General features: G+C 38.9%; 1 protein-coding gene across 1 annotated transcript in view; it reads right to left on the reverse strand.

The window, feature by feature from the left end:
- Positions 1-1,411: 1,411 nt before the first annotated feature.
- Positions 1,412-18,704, reverse strand: part of cpne2 (copine II) — a 42,849-nt gene continuing 25,556 nt past the window's right edge. Inside the window, exons 11-16 of the mRNA XM_088339804.1 lie at positions 17,372-17,505; positions 15,739-15,793; positions 15,290-15,341; positions 14,996-15,129; positions 8,909-9,145; positions 1,412-3,417 (exon numbers count right to left, since the gene is read on the reverse strand). Coding sequence (XP_088195930.1) covers positions 3,310-3,417; positions 8,909-9,145; positions 14,996-15,129; positions 15,290-15,341; positions 15,739-15,793; positions 17,372-17,505 — 720 coding nt within the window. The 3' untranslated portion in view covers positions 1,412-3,309. The remainder of the gene's footprint in view (positions 3,418-8,908; positions 9,146-14,995; positions 15,130-15,289; positions 15,342-15,738; positions 15,794-17,371; positions 17,506-18,704) is intronic.

The raw sequence follows: 18,704 nt of genomic DNA on the forward strand, positions 1-18,704 counted from the left end.
AATGCATGCATTTAAAATGGGATTTTTTTCTCTCTCCTTATATAGACAACGACTGACGACATGCAAGGCGAGCCAAAGCCATAAAAGTAGAAAAATTGGTCCCGTGAAGTCGAGCAGCATCTCGTGGCTTGCTTGTGTTTGTTTCAGTGGTCCTGCAAACACTGCTTTATTTCTTTTCTTTAATATCCTGTCCTTATAGTAGGCTTTGCGTTAAAACATTTGTATCTTTTTATAGCTAAATAAGAAAAATAGTACTCAAAAAAAGAAAAATAGTCCGATTCGATAGACGGCATAGCATTTTGCTCATTTTAAAAGGATATTGTACCTAATTTAGTGCCTCCTCGTGGTAAAACCTTTAAAAAAACACAATTGATTTTAAAAATACACAAAAAAATACATTAAATATTGTACATGTGTATTTTTTAAGATACTCCTAGGTTTTATTTAACATGATGTTCACCTATTCGGAGCTGACATGATTGTCCGTCATCTTGCTGCTCGGGGTAAAATTGGGCCAAAATTGAGAAGAAAATTGGTGGGTTTTGGTCACGATAAGTCTAGTTTGTATTCTCCCTTGTACTTTGTAGCACTCGTTTTTAGTTGTACAGTACAATACAATGACATCTAGGGGTCAATATCACACAGTCTCTTAAAGGGGCATTGTGTGTTATTTAGCACGTCTTAGTGGTAAAAAAAAATATGATTTGAATGAAGAGAAAAATAATGAAATATCAAATAAATGCGCCTTTTAAAAAATACTTTTTTTTTCTTTTACATGAGCCCCCCCCTAGAGGGAGCTGACATGATTGTCCGCCAACTTGCTGCTCGGGGTAAAATTGGGCCAAAATTGAGAAGAAAATTGGTGGGTTTTGGTCACAATAAGTCTAGTTTGTATTCTCCCTTGTGCTTTGTAGCACTCGTTTTTAGTTGTACAGTACAATACAATGACATCTAGTGGTCAATATTACACAGTCTCTTAAAGGGGCATTGTGTGTTAATGAGCACGTCTTAGTGGTGAAAAAAATCTCTGATTTGAATAAAGAGAAAAATAATGAAATATCAAATAAATGCGTATTTTAAAAAATACTTTTTTTTTCTTTTACATGAGCCCACCCTCCCCCCTAGAGGGAGCTGACGTGATTGTCCGCCATCTTGCTGCTCGTGGTAAAATTGGGCCAAAATTGAGAAGAAAATTGGTGGGTTTTGGTCACGATAAGTCTGTAATTTGTATTCTCCCTTGTGCTTTGTAGCACTGGTTTTTAGTTCTACTATACAAATACCTCAAGTGGTCAATATTACATGGTGTCTCTTAAAGGGGTATTGTGTGTTATTTAGCATATCTTGGTAGTAAAAAAAAATCTCTGATTTGAATAAAGCGAAAAATAATGGAATATCAAATAAATGCGCATTTTTTGTTTCTATCTTTTGCAACATTGTTGACACACAGGTAAAGAAGTGGAGGGGTTGTTAACCTATCAGAATGTACGATGCAAATTAGAATTTCTGGAAGAGTGAGTAAAATTTCGTTGTTACAATATATCCCATGTTGTAACAATGACAGTAAAGGCATATTCTATTCTAAAAACAGTGAAAACAAGATTTGCTCTAATGCCTTTTCATATGTCATTTTTAACACCAAGGGCATAATGGTAAAGTTTTGGCGCCCTCACAGCCACAACTCTGGTTTGAATATTGTTGCATACAATGAATCGCGAGTTGGACCAGTGAGGATATTTGATTGATCAATCATTGCTCGGATACGGAAATATACGGTAAACCTGAAGTATATTCTATAGCCTCGTTTAGTAATGCACGCTTATACATACTGTATGTGTTTCCAATCTTATCCACTGTGTTATACGTTATATAAGGTGCATTGACAAATTTCTGGCCAATTAGTAGTTTTTACATGCGCCTTATCGTCCGGAAAATACGGCACTGAAAAAGGGCTCAGATAGGACGGATAGGAATTTCTTATCTGAAGGCTTCTCTCCCTATCCTCTTCGCAAATTCAACAACCATTGATGCAGTCTCTCTTAATTTGAGTATTTACTATAGTTGAACCTGAATGTGGTGTTAGGGTCTTAATTATTAAAGTGAAAAAATATAATAACTGATGTTTCTTGGAAATGTTCTTAAATCCAAGAAGAAATAATCATATTCTCTTTTATCTATATACTGGTTGCCAGAAAGATTGAGTACACAGCTGTGAATCCTTTTTTAGCATGACGCGGAAGACGTCTGTCTCATTTAAGATGGTGCCTAGTCTTATACTGTCTTGGCTTCCATGTCACTATGTGAGACTCAATGTTTTTTAACTGGTTAAAACTGGATAATGAATGCAAGACGCCAAAGCAAGAAAAGTCGGAGCAACCTAGTGGGTCAGCCAAGTCTTCTATCTAATATTTGAGAGGCCTAATCTAGCATCTCAGGGGCCATTAAATCGGGAATATACATTTACGGATGCATATGTTTGTTAGCAGGGTTGGGTAGGGTTACTTTAACTTGATTACTTTCAATTACTTTTGGATTACTCCAATACCAAATAAGCTAATAAAAGACAAAAGAAACTAAATATGAATGAAATTATGACTCACAACACGTGGTAAGCTTTCTCTCCTGGCTTTGATCTCTTTGATCTCCGGCAAAACTAACATATAATGCGACAAAAACAAAATGAAAATAAATCCTAACAGCTTTTTTTGTTGTTCCATGTATTCCGTTATTTATTAGCATATTAGGTATTGGAGTAATCTAAAAGTAATTGAGAGTAATCAGGTTAAAGTAACCCTACCCAACCCTGTTTGTTAGGATGTTCAATAAACGATATTGAATGACGTTTTTTGTGATGAGGGCCGGTTAGACCACGAGTCAAAACGATTAGTGGTACCGGTTCCTAACACAACACGAGGGTCAAACTTCTCACGACACGTCGGGGAGGGAGTCAGCCGGCTCCAGCACAAATGTCGCCTTCTGCCCCAACTGCACTGCACAACCACTCCATACAAAGCACATCAATCACGAGACGTCCTCAGCAAAAAAAAAAACCAAAACGCTTCCTTCTTTAAAAAAGGTTGCAGGTTTTCCGTCACTCCACCTGAAAACCCCAGGAAACAAAACCCTCGCTTGTTCTCTCAAAATTCACAAACCTCCTTTAAGAGAAAAAAAAACGACCGGAATGATGACGAGGATCCGTCCCCACTCGAGGCAAGCGCCGGCGGCCACTCGCGCGTTTCGAATCGGCACAGGCTGTCAGGAACGGAAAAAACTATTTTACAGTGCGAGCTGCCATCTTCTCTCTCAGTCGTCTCACTCTGGGGCCGGGTTAGCAGGCGGGAGGTTCCGCTGTTTAAAGTACTGAGTGACCTGCTGAGGCAGCTCTGCTAGGACAGACTTGGCGAGGGTCTCCTTGGGTGCCTGAATGAAAAGGACAGATAAAAATAGTGCTGTTGATTGTTTGACTTAGATGCTTTAATGTAAGGATTTTCAATGCACATACAGTGCCTTGCAAAAGTATTGGCCCCTGAGAACTTTTTGACATATTCTCGTATTTCAAGCTTCAAACTTCTCATCTCATTAGCTGCACCGCTTATCCTCAGTAGGGTCGCGGGGGTGCTGGAGCCCCGTGCTTGCGTGGGTTTCCTCCGGGCACTCCGGTTTCCTCCCACATTCCAAAGACATGCATTTCAGGTGGATTGGCCGGTCCAAATTGTCCCTAGGTGTGAATGAGCTTCCAACTTATAGAAAAAAAGTTTTTCAACAATCAACATGTGAGACACTATAATAAAGAAACTAAATGGATTAAACATTTTAAATTGTGTTAAAAAGTAAGTGATGCAAAAATATTGGCCCCTTTGAGGTAAGACTTTGTACAAACTCATTTTACCACGATCACAGCCACAAGTCTTTTCTGGTATGTCTATAGGTTTTACACATCTTGAAACAGAAACATTTGCCCATTCTTCCTTACAAAAGAGCTCAAGTTCCTTAGGGTTTAGTGATCGTTTGTGCACAGCATTTTTCAGATATTTCCACTAATGCTCTTTAGAAGGGGTCGTGAACCTTTTTGACACAAAGAGCCATAATAGCACAATATTTTGATATAGCCATACCATATATTTTAGGGAAAAATGAAGCAAAACCGCATAACCCGCTCTCCAGACAATATCTAATACTTTTAAGAAGGGGGCGTCGGAGCTAGGGTGTAGGTGAGGTTGGGCCAAAATGAGTTTTCCACAAGAAAACTTCTGATTTAAAAAAGAAAAAGAAAATCACTGTTCTCAAATACAGACGCTTCCCTAAAACAGTAGATACGAACATTTTTTTCAGGATGTCGAAAAATATCCGGACATTGCTGTGAGTTAGATTGTGTATTGAGTGCACATTTTTCCGAGTACAGCACATTATGGTAGTGCTTCTTTCAGCCGTGTGGCGCTGGAAGAGCTCACCCAGCATCCACCCCGAAGAAGCTTCTACTTCCTGGTTCGTGTGTAAACATTCTATACTGTCTATACTGTATCTCCAGCACACTAAGAACTTTGACGTTTTTACTGTTTGATATCTCATGCATCCATTCAATATAGTTGGTGTAAAGTGTAAAGGAAAGGTGAGCGTTTTTTTTTTTTTTTTAAATTAAAGTGTAATAAGAAAGGTTGATGCGGTAGAGAAAATGGTTGGCTTGTTTTTTTTAGGCCACTCTTTACCACGGAGGAGGACCTCTTGAAGCGCATCTTCCAAAAGTAAGTTAAACTCAACTTGTATATCTTTATAGAACATATTATTTTATGAAATGTTTATTTTTCTGTTTCAAAACAATACAGGTTACTTATACAAGCCTTAAATATACTTTTATAAACCTTACACATACAAAATATAGCACTGAAGCAACTTACGAACAAATTCAACTGACGAACGATCGTTCGCAAGTAGGGCAGCGTCTGCATCTGTTTTTCAATCCTACACAAAATAAGATCTAAAAAAAACATAACATATCAATAATTACTGTGAGTAATAAATTATTCTATAATTTGCGTGGTACAGTGTGTATTATTTGACCACTAGATGTTGCTTTATTGTGCCGTGCAATCAAAACTGAGTGCTTAAAAGAAAGTAGACAAAATACAGAGACATAAGGTGACCAAACCACAACATTCTTTGTTACTGCAGAGCCGTTTAAAAAGATAGAACAAAAATAAATAAGAAAATAGGAAATAAAAGACAAAAAAGTGAAAAAATAAAGAAAAAAGATAGAAGATTAAACAAGACAAATAAGAAAAAAAAAAGAAAATGAATAAAAACGGAAAAAAAGGGAAGCCAGACAAAAACAAGAAAAAAAGAAAAGGAAAAAATACTTTTATTTTTGGTGTACCCGTAGCAGCAAGATGACCGACAAATATGTCAGCGCCATCAACGTGGTTTCTCTACCTAAAAGTATTTTAAAACGTGGACCTTTACTTCATAGTTCATTGATATTTGCTTATTTTTTTAAATCAGCATTTGTTTTCTTTAACAAATTATATTTCTCCCACCAGAATCCGCTTGGTAATACACACTGTCCCCTTTCATATTAAGGCTGGGGCCTCAATCTATCACCCCACGGGCCGCAATTAGCCCCTGCTCTATCCGATTGATGTCTGGACTTTGGTTTGGCCTATCTCACACCTTTTTTATTGTTAGTTTTAAACCATTCCATTATAGATTTTGCTTTAGGTTTAGGATCTCACCCCATCCTCAGGTCTCTTTTTGGTGATTTTTAGAAAATATTTTCATTTTCTTAGCTTTAAGTTTGAAGCCTGAAATGTATCAATACGACAAAAAGTTCTTGGGATGGTTAGACGTCACCCTATAGTGATGTCTACTGTGGTGTTCTTTATGTGTCTTTAAATGCTGCCCGGTAGTAAAAAAAAAATGTGATTGCTATGGTAGTGTAGAGAAGATAGCTCCTGCCAGCTTGTTAACGAACTGAGAATTTTCATCACCTGAGTTGAAAAAGAGAAACATACAGGACATGCGGCCCCCAAGGACTTGGGTTGCCCAACTCTGATTCAAACAGTGCTTTGATGGCAGACACTCGGACACTTCTCGTACTGTGCAATCATCTCCTTTGTTTCCATAGTTGTTCTTACCGTTTTCCATTTTTTCTTATCATTCGTTTTATTGGGACCCATTATTATGGGGAAAAGAGCAAAAAAACGCACTATATCACAATAAAATGGGACAGCACAGATTGACTAAACAGGAAGAATAAATCAGGCGAGGGGGGGAGCATGAGGACACGGCACACCGTCAGCTGTTGTGGACACAAGATGGAGGCTAAGATACGGGTGAAAGCATTTATTTATTTATTGAGTACTATATTATTTATACATTATATCCAAATAACAAGCCTTATTTACATGCTCAAGCGTTTGTTTAACAAATAAATGTACTGTACTCTAGTGTTTTTTATTCACAAATTACTGTACGACCAAAACTATCCACAAATATTTGGTCGCCATCTTGTGGGCAGTATTGGAAAGCAAAAATGTGGCTTTTACCTTCCTTTAGATAGATAGATAGATAGATAGATAGATACTTTATTCGTCCCCGAAGGGAAATTCACTTGCGCAGTACTTCTCAATTATATTCCGTCATGCGTTCCAAATAAGTCCTGCGATAGTCAAAACCCGCAAAGTAGAAATATTTATTTTTTCATTATATAGCTGTAGCAGCACGGCGGCACAGTGGTTAGAGCGTGTGCGGCACAGTTCTGAGGTCATGAGATCGAACCCCCTTTATGGAGTTTGCATGTTCTCCCCGTGCTTGCGTGCGTTTGCTCCCACATTCCAAAAACATGTATGTTAGGTTAATTGGCCGGGCCAAATTGTCCCTAGGTGTGAATGAGCGAGCTAATTGTCTATCCCTGTGTGCCCTGCGACCGGCTGGCAACCCGTTCAAAGTGTCCCCTACCCACTGCCCAAAGATAGCTGGAATGGGCTCCAGCATCTCCGCGACCTTACTGAGGATAAGCGGTGGAGATAATGGATGGATGGATGGATGGATAGATATCTGTATCTCATAATATATAAGACTGTAACAAAATTACAACCGGAAATCAACAAAAATAAACGCAGAACAAGAATAAATAGTCTTTACTGTCTTTATACAATAGTGCATAGAAATTGGAGGGCTTTTCCTTTCAATATGAGAAAGCAACGTAGTGAGCGTCCGGTTAGCTGCACGCTAGCACCCGGGATCCTCGAATTTAGTCAAGTGCTGGTTAAAATAAAACAGTCGGTTTTCAATGAGTTGTAGCTCCAGGTCATCCGTTTCATCGGTAATGGATTTGGTGTTGGTGAGATACAGGCTTGACAGGGCTGGCTTATCTGAGTTGTTACGTAGCCGGACCTCTAGCCTCGCTTTTGCTTTCTCTCCCAGCACCGCCGCAATTGGATCTCAGACCCAATAAAAATCCATGTAGCACCTGCTAGTGATCAGAATTTCCTTGCGTTCTTCTGACTTCCCCCAGAGTACGATTTCATTGATGAATTTCTTTCTCAATTTAACGAGCCATTAAAATACTAGCTGCCCCTGTGCTTGGCGGTTTGTTTTGGTCGACACATTGAATCAATCGCCCTCCCCGCTTTTTGACTGACGCTATATATCAGCCTATCACAGTTACGCACGCAGTCACACTCACTCACAACCAATGTTCCCTCTAATTTTCCACGGGTCTGAGCGTTCACACAAAGTCGGTGAACAACGCTTGAAACAACAGTGAGCAACAGCAATCCCAAGTGTGGCAACTAAATCATTATCAAACATGTCCCAAACTTGACATCAAGTTACATTTTGCTGAGTTTCCGGCAATGCAAAATTATTTTTCTCTTTTGAACGAATTGACTCATGTACTATTGCAAAGGTTGTACGGCCTAGAAACGTTGTTTGTTCTTACAATTCATTCACAAGATAGCCATTTCTTTTTATTTTCTGATATCTTTTGTCACATAATATTAACATTTTTGGGGGCTTATTTACTTGGTTGTAAGATACAGAACTGTACTTAATAACATTTTTTAGTAGAAGTACAATGTTGGCAACAAGATTCACTTGATATAATTGGAAATTATTTGAATGCAACACAAACTTTTTCTTCTTTTTTCCATGTTTTTTTTCTACTTTTTTAAAATTCCTTTAAATCTCATTGTTTATTTTTTCCGGGCTGTTACTTTTTTCTTTTTGTTCTCTATTTACTTTTTTCCTACATTTCTTTCTTTTCTTTTTTTCTGGCTTTTTTCTAAAATTTTCCTTCTTTTTTCTCTTCCTTTTGTTTCTCTTTTTCTCAGCTTTTCACTACTTTTTCATTTTGGTATTTTTTTCTTTTTTATTCCATTCCCCCCTTCCTTTAAGTCATTTTGTGCATAATTTTACATAATATTTGGTCATGTTGGGATTAAAGAAGCAAAAACAACCTGAAGAGCCATTTAGGACCCGAAATAGCCGGTTCCTTTTAGTGAGCCGAGCCGAAGAAGCCGGTTCTCGACAAACTCTACTAACTTTACTCAACTTTGTTCTACTTCGACTCGACTTCAAAATACAGCATTTAGGATACATCGTCAGGGGAACCCTTGTAATTTTACCTTTATGCACTGTAACTTTGACTTAAGTCGCTTCTTAGTCATTTTGAGCCCTCATTTTTGTGCGCTGGCTAGATTTTCTTGTGCGTTGAGAATGTGCGAGCAGTGCGCGATTGCGCAGGTGCGCAGCTTAGAGGGAACAGTGCTCACAACACACACTCACGCACACAAAGCCCTGCGCAACCTACCACTGTGATATCATTTGTTATATGTTGTCTGCAGCAGAACACAATGCAGAGTGAAAATCTTCAAAGTATCTAAACCGCGATACAGTGAGGGATTGCCATACTCACATTGCGAAAGTCTCTGAAGGGGACGAACTGCACGATGTCTCGAACGGCCTCTTCGCCCGTGTCTGAGCGCAAGACGCTGGCATCCCCGTCTAAAAACTCCATGGCGGCAAAGTCGGCGTTCCCCACGCCGATGATAATGATGGACATGGGCAGCTTAGAGGCTTGAACCACGGAATGGCGCGTTTCGTCCATGTCGCTGATGACGCCGTCCGTTATGATGAGGAGGGTGAAGTACTGCTGCACGCTCAAAAGATGATTTACAGACAAAAGGAAACACTCGAGTTACACATTGAAACTTCTGATTGACGCATCCTTTCCACAGAATCACTCGAGTTTGTTATTTCCTGCGCACACCTGACGCCAACTGTTGTCGATCGGTATTTTGCTTTTGGCGTCAGCTGTGTGCAGGCACTTCATGGAGGGAAACGGCGCAGCGCCGGATATCAAGTGTTTGATCATTTTGGTGCTCTTTTGCCAAGTTCCTCAAGTGTGCGGAAAATGGCAAGCTGCCCTATTCCACAGCGCATGTGTTCTAAATACAAAACCCCATGGTGACGTCTGAAACACTTATGACGCCCTTCTAGAGGAGAAATTTGTTTCTGTCAGGTTTTCAATGTAAATCTCTTGATTTTCTGTCTCAAGGTAATTAGCTTGTTTTTATATTACTAAATATAAAAACAATGTTTCTCATACAAACACACACATAAAGTAACGTTTCAACAATGAGTGTAATTATATCTCTTGTACTTTTATCAATCTTGTATTCTTTTATTTTGAAATCGTGTTCTTGTCAACTGTTTCCTCTGACGTGAATAAACACTCCCCTCTCTCTGTTCGGGACGTCAGCCAAGTAGGGCGTGAGTTTTTTGCTTCCACCATCATGTAAGTTTAAACTATATACATGTATTGTATCTGTGCAAATATAGCCACTAAATAGTCATAATAATGATTGACTTTAACAGTTTCCAACACTACTTTTTGGAGACATCTTAACAGAATCTGTTAAATGTTATAGTAATTGTAAACAAACACTAAACATTAAAAAAAGGATTTTGTATGTCTGTTTTTTTTTTGGTTTACTAAATCTAGCTTGCAGTAAAGAAACAAGACCTCATCGGTTATTGTATTGTATTTATCATGGGTGTATTTTTACAAAAACGGGGCTAAAATCTCATTTGAGAAGTAAGATTATTCAGACATTTGCATTAGTTGGCTTCAAATGAACATTTAGAGCAGTGGTCAGCAACCAGTGGGCCATGGAACAGTAGTGGACTGTGGGTAATTTGTTACCGGGCCAAACAGGAAGAAAAATAAGTTCCATTTAGAGCTAAGGCCAGAAATCATCAAGTTCAGTTTCGGGCCGCATTTCTCTGTTGCTGACTTTTTTTTTCTTTTTTAATTATCCTTCTTGTGGTGCGATTCAAGGTAGGTACAGTATTGTTAACTACCACTAGATGTAGCTATCACTTTAAAAAGTCAAGTCATGTTTATTTGTGATGGCCTTAATCACAAGAAGTCTCAAAGGGCTGCACAGACCAAAGATTATCGCAAACTACAGGCTATTATTACACATCCCCTGATCTAAAACCTACATGAGGGCAAGGACAAACTCAAAAACCTCAACATTAGGAAAATGAAGAAACCTTGAGAAGGGACTGCACATGAGCTAATCCCTCTTTCTGAATGACCAGGCTGCAATGGATGTTTGCTATACACAGATATTGTCAAGGTTAAATTAAGGTCATTCATAAGCTATAGAATAGAAGTGTGTTTAAGCCTAGATTTAAACAGTTCCACTGAGGTTGCAGATCGGATCTCAGGGGGCATAGCATTCCACAGCACCGGGGCCCTAAGTGCCACTGCTTGTTTACGGAAGTGACAAAATGTTATTGAAATACAGTTGTATCCAATGCCATTTTGGTTCTTCCCTGAATTCAAAAATAAACAAGTGTTCCTTTTTCATTAATCGGTGAATCATGAAACACCCGTCATTGATCCGTTTCTTTTTCATTGTGGACAATCTGATTCTGTGTGCCCGGCCCAAATCACACTTCATCCTCCTGTGTCCTCACAGATAAAACATAAGAATTCGAGTTTGCTTCGGGCTAAATCACGCAAATCAAGTGTTTTTAATCGGACTCTGGCTGGGCTGTACCACCCGCTGGCTGGTTCGGCTAGGGGTTGGATTTTTTTTAGCCCAAACTTACCTCAGGTTCCATTATTTTTTATCTGTTGTTGTTTTACTGACACTGCTAAATTTCAGACCTAACTTGAACAGGGGCTTGCCACTATGGAAAAACCTTTTGGAAATAAAGTTAAAGGATGCATTGAACCCCAAGTCAAGAACACGAATCATAAACCACATAATATCAACACGCTTTTCCCGTGGTTGGTCCATTTAGTGTGTTTTTAATTTTAATTTTGAACCCAGCAAAGTTAAAATTAATTACCTGGCACACAGATCGACGAGATATTTTGCGTTAAACGTTTTGACAGCAACCAGAGTGTGTTGATGTTAGCACGTCTGCCTCACAGTTCAGAGGTCCCGGGTTCATTTCCAGCTACCAGCCTCCTTGTGTGGAGTTTGCATGTTCTCCCAGTGCCCTCAGGCACTCCGTTTTTTTCCCCCATTCCAAAAACATGGCTGGGATGGGCTAAGCACCACAGCGACCCTCGTTAGGATAATCTGATTGGAAAATGAATTATTTTGATTTTGATTTGAAATCTAAATGTTTCACATGACAACACAGTGGATTTACACTCTTATTATTAATGTTGTTAAGAATATTAATGTTATAATTGATGTTATTATTATCATTATTATTGTTTTAGGAAAAAGTACTAACATGTATAATGCAGCCCTCGGGCCGGGCTTTGAAAATATTGTCAAACCATGAAATGGTCCACAGTATAGTTTACATACAAGTTTTCCTACCACTGATTTAGAGGATACAACTATACATAATGGAAACACAACCAAAACCTATTCACGCACAAAAATAAATAAATATAAAGTGTCAATATGTTGATTCTAAATCTTCAGACTAGTTTAAATGATATATAATCATTTGTCTGCTATTTATGAATAGTTTGTCACTTAGTTTGCTCAGAGTGGTTTACGTCACGTTTTCCGATCATGTTACCATTTAAGATGCCAAATACAAAAACAAGCACATATTTACTACTGCGCTGAAAGAAAACGCAAACGAGGTATGCGTCGGGTAAAATGTGAGCCCTATATTTGTAGCTCACAGTGCCATTGCAACCATACTGTGGAGAATAGTGCCAGATAGCAACACAGACATGACTTTTTGTGATGTTGTCACTTGTGGTTGCTGCAGTAATGGACTAAATTGCATTTGCTTGTTCGTGTTCCTCGAGGATTAAAGGACACTTCAACAACCTGACATATACGCCGATGATACGGAAAGAGAAGTGTAGCGTTTTTGATAGATGACTTCCACTGATGTTCAATCAGAATATATAAATTGAGGACTTGATGTGTGGACAAAAAAGTTGTAATATCGTATATTGTAAATATTGAAAAAAGTACTGTCTAAGCTTCCATTTTGCTTCTGTTATGTATTATATGATTAATCTTGACTAATTCCAAATATTTCTAGACGTGAGCGCAGTGTTTTTTTTCTAAAGCGCATGTGTTATGGAAAAGAGCAGCTAGGTGTTTTCATTGGTGCTGCTAAAAAAAAATAAGCCTCATTGTTTAAAATTGAGCAAAACGGGAGCAGCTTGTAGTGCGAAATTTTTAGTCAATAAAATGTTAACTTGTTCGGATTTTTCCATTAAAAATGTAAAAAAGGATGCTGAATACTTCTGTCAATTCCATCCAGAATTTATGTGCTGTGAAAAACAAGAAGACTTTATCATCTGTGAGCAGGATTGTACACAAGCAAGATTATATTGTACACCCTGTTGTGATCTATTTTGCTTTCTTATTTTTTCAAGTCGCATCCAGGGCTCCTTATAAGCAGGCTTTCTAGTCCAGGAGGAGTCAAAAATGCGTCCCTCAGCTACACCGTTGCCATGGTGACTCGTCAAATCGCTACTCCATTCATGCGGTCTTTTCGAGAGAGACGGTGAGACAGATAATACTACACACTTGATTTAACGGACTCAAATCGGTGGTCCTGGAAATGAAAACGCAGTGTTTTTCTGTATAAGGTTTAGATTCTGCACTTGTTGATTTGACCCCCGATTTCTAGAAAATCGATTCGGCTCCCCTCATTCGCCTGACACCAACCACTTTTGGACAAACTGTAATTTTATCACTACAGTCTTTGAAAATGTAGATGAAAAATATCACTATTTTGTTGAGACAATTTTAGAATTGTTATTTTGTTGGTAAGAGCCCGTCAGCAGATGTATTTGCTCGGTAGTGTGTTGTCTTACTTTGTGTGTGGCTGCTAGCTCATGACCTTACAACAACACCCTCACACGCATCGATACATGGCAGTTCTCATTGCCGTTGTGTTTTTCCTACAAGATGCCTATGTAGTTGCTATGGAAACACAGATTGAGGCACAGGAAACACATTTTGGCCTTTTTAAGCATGTGCCATATTTTTCCTGATGGTGCTTAAGTGAAAGAGTCACACCACGTACTAAATACTGTCCTAGTGCGTATACTTACAACACCATTTGTCATTTATTTAATCATTAAACAATTAATTTCTGTGAATACAAACAATCACAGGTTCACTGGGAAAATTGGAAATGTTATGTTCTGTCCCCTCCCTTAGAAACAAGATTTGAGATTCAATTGCTATGACGGATGCCTTTTACTTTAAATACGCATCCATTTACCCTTACTGAAAGAAAACTAATCAAAACAAATACTCAAGAGGCCATATATCATTTTTCTCTAATCCAGGCACTCAATTTTAGACTTAACATGAATTCGATAGAGATCAGAATTTGTTTGTTTTTTTTCAGACCGCGCAGCAAAATCTGTTGATACTAACAGTGACAAGAGATGATTGTGTTATCATTATTATTGTTTTACTCTGCACTTTTTTCTGGTTTACCGCTTTGCAGATTTTGAATTAAATTGTCTTTAGTGTCGTTGATATCAACATATCGTGCATTGTGTTCTGTGGCAGACAACACTCGGAAAATCTTATCAAGGGGGCAGATTATATGTGTATGTGTTGAGTGGGCGTGACAACCTGTGTGCGTGACTGTGAGGGGCCGCTTTATGGTGGCAGTTGAACAGCCGGGCGGGCGCGCAAGTCAATGTGGCAACCAAATCAAACTGAGAAACGTGGCGACGTCTAGTTTTAAACGGCGCGTTACATTGAAAATAAATGTATCAATTAAATCGATTTCTGAGGAAAGTCATAACAGCGCAAAGAAATGTTGATCACCAGCGGGTGCTCCGTGGATTATTATCAGGTTCGGGAAGCGACTAAGGTGGCGTCAGGGGAGGAGGCCATAAAGAGGTTGCAGATCCGGCCTACTGCAGCTAGGCTATGTAACAACCTGCCGAGCCTGTATCTTACCAACGGCAAATTCATAAGCCGTAACACGGATGACCTGGAGCTACAACTTTTCGGAAACCGCTACATTCCCGATAGTCATATTTTAATCAGCGCGGGGACCTGGCTCTACTCGAAGATAACCGATGCTAGCCTGCAGCTAGCCAGCCGCTCTCTAAATCTCTTCCTTACTCTGAAAGGAAAAGCCCTCCAATTTTGTTGTACTTTTGTATAATGACAATAAAGATAATTCATTCAACTGCAATTCTGTGTTCTGTGCTTTTATTTGTACATCTATAGTTGTTATTTTTTTACAGTCGTATGCTCTCAGTCGGTAGGGATATAATCTCAAGTCAATTTGACCCTTCAGGGGATTTATGTAAGTGCAACGCTACTTCACAAATTTTCACTTTCTGCGGATACTTCTGGTCCCCATTAACCACGATAACCGAGATATCGTTGTAATGGCAATATTTTGACAATTCGCTGCAAGTAAACATTTTGAAAGTCAAACCAAAATTGAACAATTTAACATTCGTTCTGTTCAGAATTACGGTTCTGTATGGTCGTAAAAGGAATTTGCTGTAGTTACATACCGCTGCTTTTTCTTGTTCCAGGGCCTGGGCTGCAAAACGGGCAACATGGTTGATAATTGGAGCAAAGTTGGTTGGCCCGTAAAAACGGATGTGGGGGAGACAAGCAGAGTAAGCCTGAGCAATGCCTTCCACACCTAAGGAGGATAGACCAGGAAACTTCAGTATTGGATCGGCATTAGAAGGAGAATTGCTTTTCATGTCAGGGTCTATCTCTTTTGCAAAAGACAAACTTACACAGATACATAATGTCTCACCGACGTTTCAATTCATGAAAGAACAGCGTTTTTAACATACCTGAGCAGAAAGGGTTCGTTGGGTTAAAGTTGATGGCAAATTCATGCGATACCTAAAAACACACAAAGAGAAAAACTCAAGCTTGTACTGCAATTTTTTCCTTCAGGGGTAAAACTTGGCTTTATTTCTCAAGTAGTAGCACTTCCCACTGTGTTTGTGCCCATTCAAGCTCTTCTCTTCTTCGTCCTTTTCATCAGAGCAGTGCCATGGCAACACAGACGGGTGATGTGAATATGCAAGTATAACAGTTTTATGTGTTTGTGCACATCATCGTCCACCGCTATTAGAGTATGAAGGCGATCATCATAAATGATCTTTTTTTCATCAGAAATTCACATCTACCTTTCAATCGATTTATGTGTGTTTGTGCATATCCTCGCACACTGCTATTCGACTATGATGGCAATCCTGATAAACCATTTGTTTTTTTACCAAAAATTGACATCTACCTTCCAGTCAGGTGGGAGCTGGGCTCCGAAACCCAGAGCAGGAAACATTTTGTCACTGAGGAGGAAACCATAACAACATATTAGCAAATACATGTTAAACTGAGTTATTTATTATGCATATTTATTTTACATTTAACACCCAATTTCAGGTATTTTGTGTGTATGTGTGTGTGCGTTTGTGTAGAGATACACTAAGCTCATCTGCTATTATTGTTCATTGGCATTCTTCCAGGTCAGTATGTGTCATGATTACTCACCTGTGCCAGCCAACCGCTGCAGGCTCTGATTGGCTCCCTGTCCCTATTTAAACCCAGTCCCGTCAATCTCCTGTTGCCAGTCCGTCTGCGAACCTGTTTATTCAAGGCAAGCCTTTTTTGACTCCCGCCTGTCCCGTTTTTGCTCCCGTTTATCTCCGGCTACGACCTGTTTTGATCCCGACTACTTCTACTCTCCCGTCCTGGCTTACGACTCGTTTCCATCTCCGAACGCGCTTTTGCTCTCCCTGTCCCGGCTACCGACCTGTTTTTCCAACCCTGACATCGCCATCGCTCACTACGGAAGATCCACTTCCGTCTTCGATTCACAATCCGAGTGCGAGAACGACTTGCTTCCCGTGTCCACCAAACACCAGATCGTGCGCGCAGCCCTTCCACTTTCCTTCAATAAAACTTGTGGTAAACGTTACGCAATTGGGTCCTGATTCCCTTCTGGTCCTGACAGTTTTTTGTTTTTTTTCACATTTATGACAAGCACAATTGTGCTAATTATTTAATATTTATACCAGGGTTTGTATACATGTTTCATGGGCACATTCAAGCACGTTTTAAGGACTTTCATTACCGAGGTAAGATCTCAAGTGTGAGTCCAAGCAAACTTGAATTTTGGCCCAGATTGGGCCTAAAATGTCAATCATTATATCCGGGGCAGGCTGGGCTTTTTCCTTGCTGACATTTTTTTTTTTTATAAATATATGTTTACAAAAAATGTATACTAAAACCATGTGTATATAAAATAAATAAAATAAAATAAAACCTCTTTATGACAAACTGCCTTCTTGTCAGCTCTTAAAAAAATCCATCAATGATGGAATATTTCCCATTAATGTAGACAAACAATTATAAAAGATGTAAATGTTTATACAGTCTTGTCTAACGTAGATTTCGATACAAAAGACAGGCTTTAACTTGTTAACATAAATAACTTCTCACGACCTCAGGTTCAGTCCAGCAAATTAAGTTAGTTGGTCTGGGTAAGGCTGGGTCGGGTTCATTTTTTTTAGGCCAGATCTGACCCTTAAGTCTGACTGCAGAGAAACATGGCAACAATTTCAAGCATTTACAAGCATTTCACCCAAAATTCAAGCAGTTTTCAAACCTTACAAACGCAACATTAAAATTCAAGCATTTCCTAGGATTTCAAACACCCGTACAAACACTGTAATACAAAGCTTTTTAACTTGTGTTGGCCAGGATTGCCAAAATGTCTTCTGACTACTTGCGCCGTCACTACGGTAACTAAAACACGGGAGATCGTAGTATTTGGTAGCACTGAGTAATCAATCTTTTCTATCGTAAACACACAAAACCTACATACTACCAGCCATGTGATTAACATCTCCTTAGGAAATACTTACGTGTCATAGTCCTGTATAATTTGTCCAACAGCTAAAATAGCGGCAAGATACTCATTACTTCCCAGTGGGTTAATGTAGTGGAGCGAAGAAGGCTCCCTTGGGTCCCCATTAGATGCTGTGAAATCTATACCGACCTAAGGGATAAAACATGAAAAGAACAACAATACCATACATTGTTAAGATCATTTTCATGAAGCAGGCTCATTTGGAACTCCTGTCAGGTTTAATCAACAGTCTGCGCAAGTGCGAGCTTGTCTAATCCAGTGTTTTTTAACCATTGTGACAATAAATTGATAATTATCTGCAAGATGTTTGTTGTTGTCAAGTATCTGAGCAGTTTTTCAGTCATCGGGAGAGTAAGAATAACTGTAGTTGCCAGTATATTGTTATTTTCTATACATTTCTGATAAGGATGTGGTGTGGTTAATTCCTCTTAAATCTAGTAGTCAATTTAGTTTGCAAAGGTTTTAACTTAACCTTCCCAACCTAGAAAATGTTTATTATTTCAGGCGAAAAACAAAAAACACGCATTCTTACAATTGTTTTAAATCATTCAACCCTCATATTAGAAAAGCGTTTTGTCTTGCAATGTAGGTGGAATGCCAAGCCAACCCAAATTTTGCAAGCACACAATCTACCTCCATGATAGCATTTGCTGTGTACTGTCAGCTGCAGAACACAATGCACAATACATTGATATCAATGACAATAAATACAATGAAATGACAAAGCACAGACACAGAGTGGGATTACTGTATATAGAATAATTATTCGGTTAAATGATATCTTCTCAGTGTCATCTAGTGGCACATCTAAGTCACTGCAGCTAACGTGCGTAGTATTTTGAAAAACTGACGTTATATTCTCTGTAGGGGTGGGCGATACTGGGTAGATTGGTATTGATTAAATCCAACTAAATACGCAATAGGATCGATCAATCCTGATCGGGTTTTTCCTAGGAAATGTCCTAATCATTAAATAACGGAATTCCCAAAATGTGCCATTTAGAATCTGTTCTAAATAAATACATCTAAATAAAATGATTGTTAAATGTGAACGCATCGGTGGTTAAAAATATGAATGCAACCCAGACAATTGAACATTAGCTAAATTGCCTTTTGTGTATATGCCTGGATACTTTTACGCCATCTGGTGAACTCAGTTGCCGTACATTGCATCGCACGAGCAATTATAGTATTTTCCTTCCATCAGTTATCTCTTTTATTACTTTGATGAGTGTGCCAGTGGGCGATCACAACATTCTGTTTCCAACCCGTTTATAGCCTCAAGCTATTTGTAATTGTTAGCACAAAATACGCTAAACATAGCATGG

This window comes from Urocampus carinirostris, chromosome 7 (genome assembly GCF_059441175.1).
Source record: "Urocampus carinirostris isolate Australia breed hairy pipefish chromosome 7, RoL_Ucar_1.0, whole genome shotgun sequence".
Lineage (NCBI taxonomy): Eukaryota > Metazoa > Chordata > Actinopteri > Syngnathiformes > Syngnathidae > Urocampus > Urocampus carinirostris.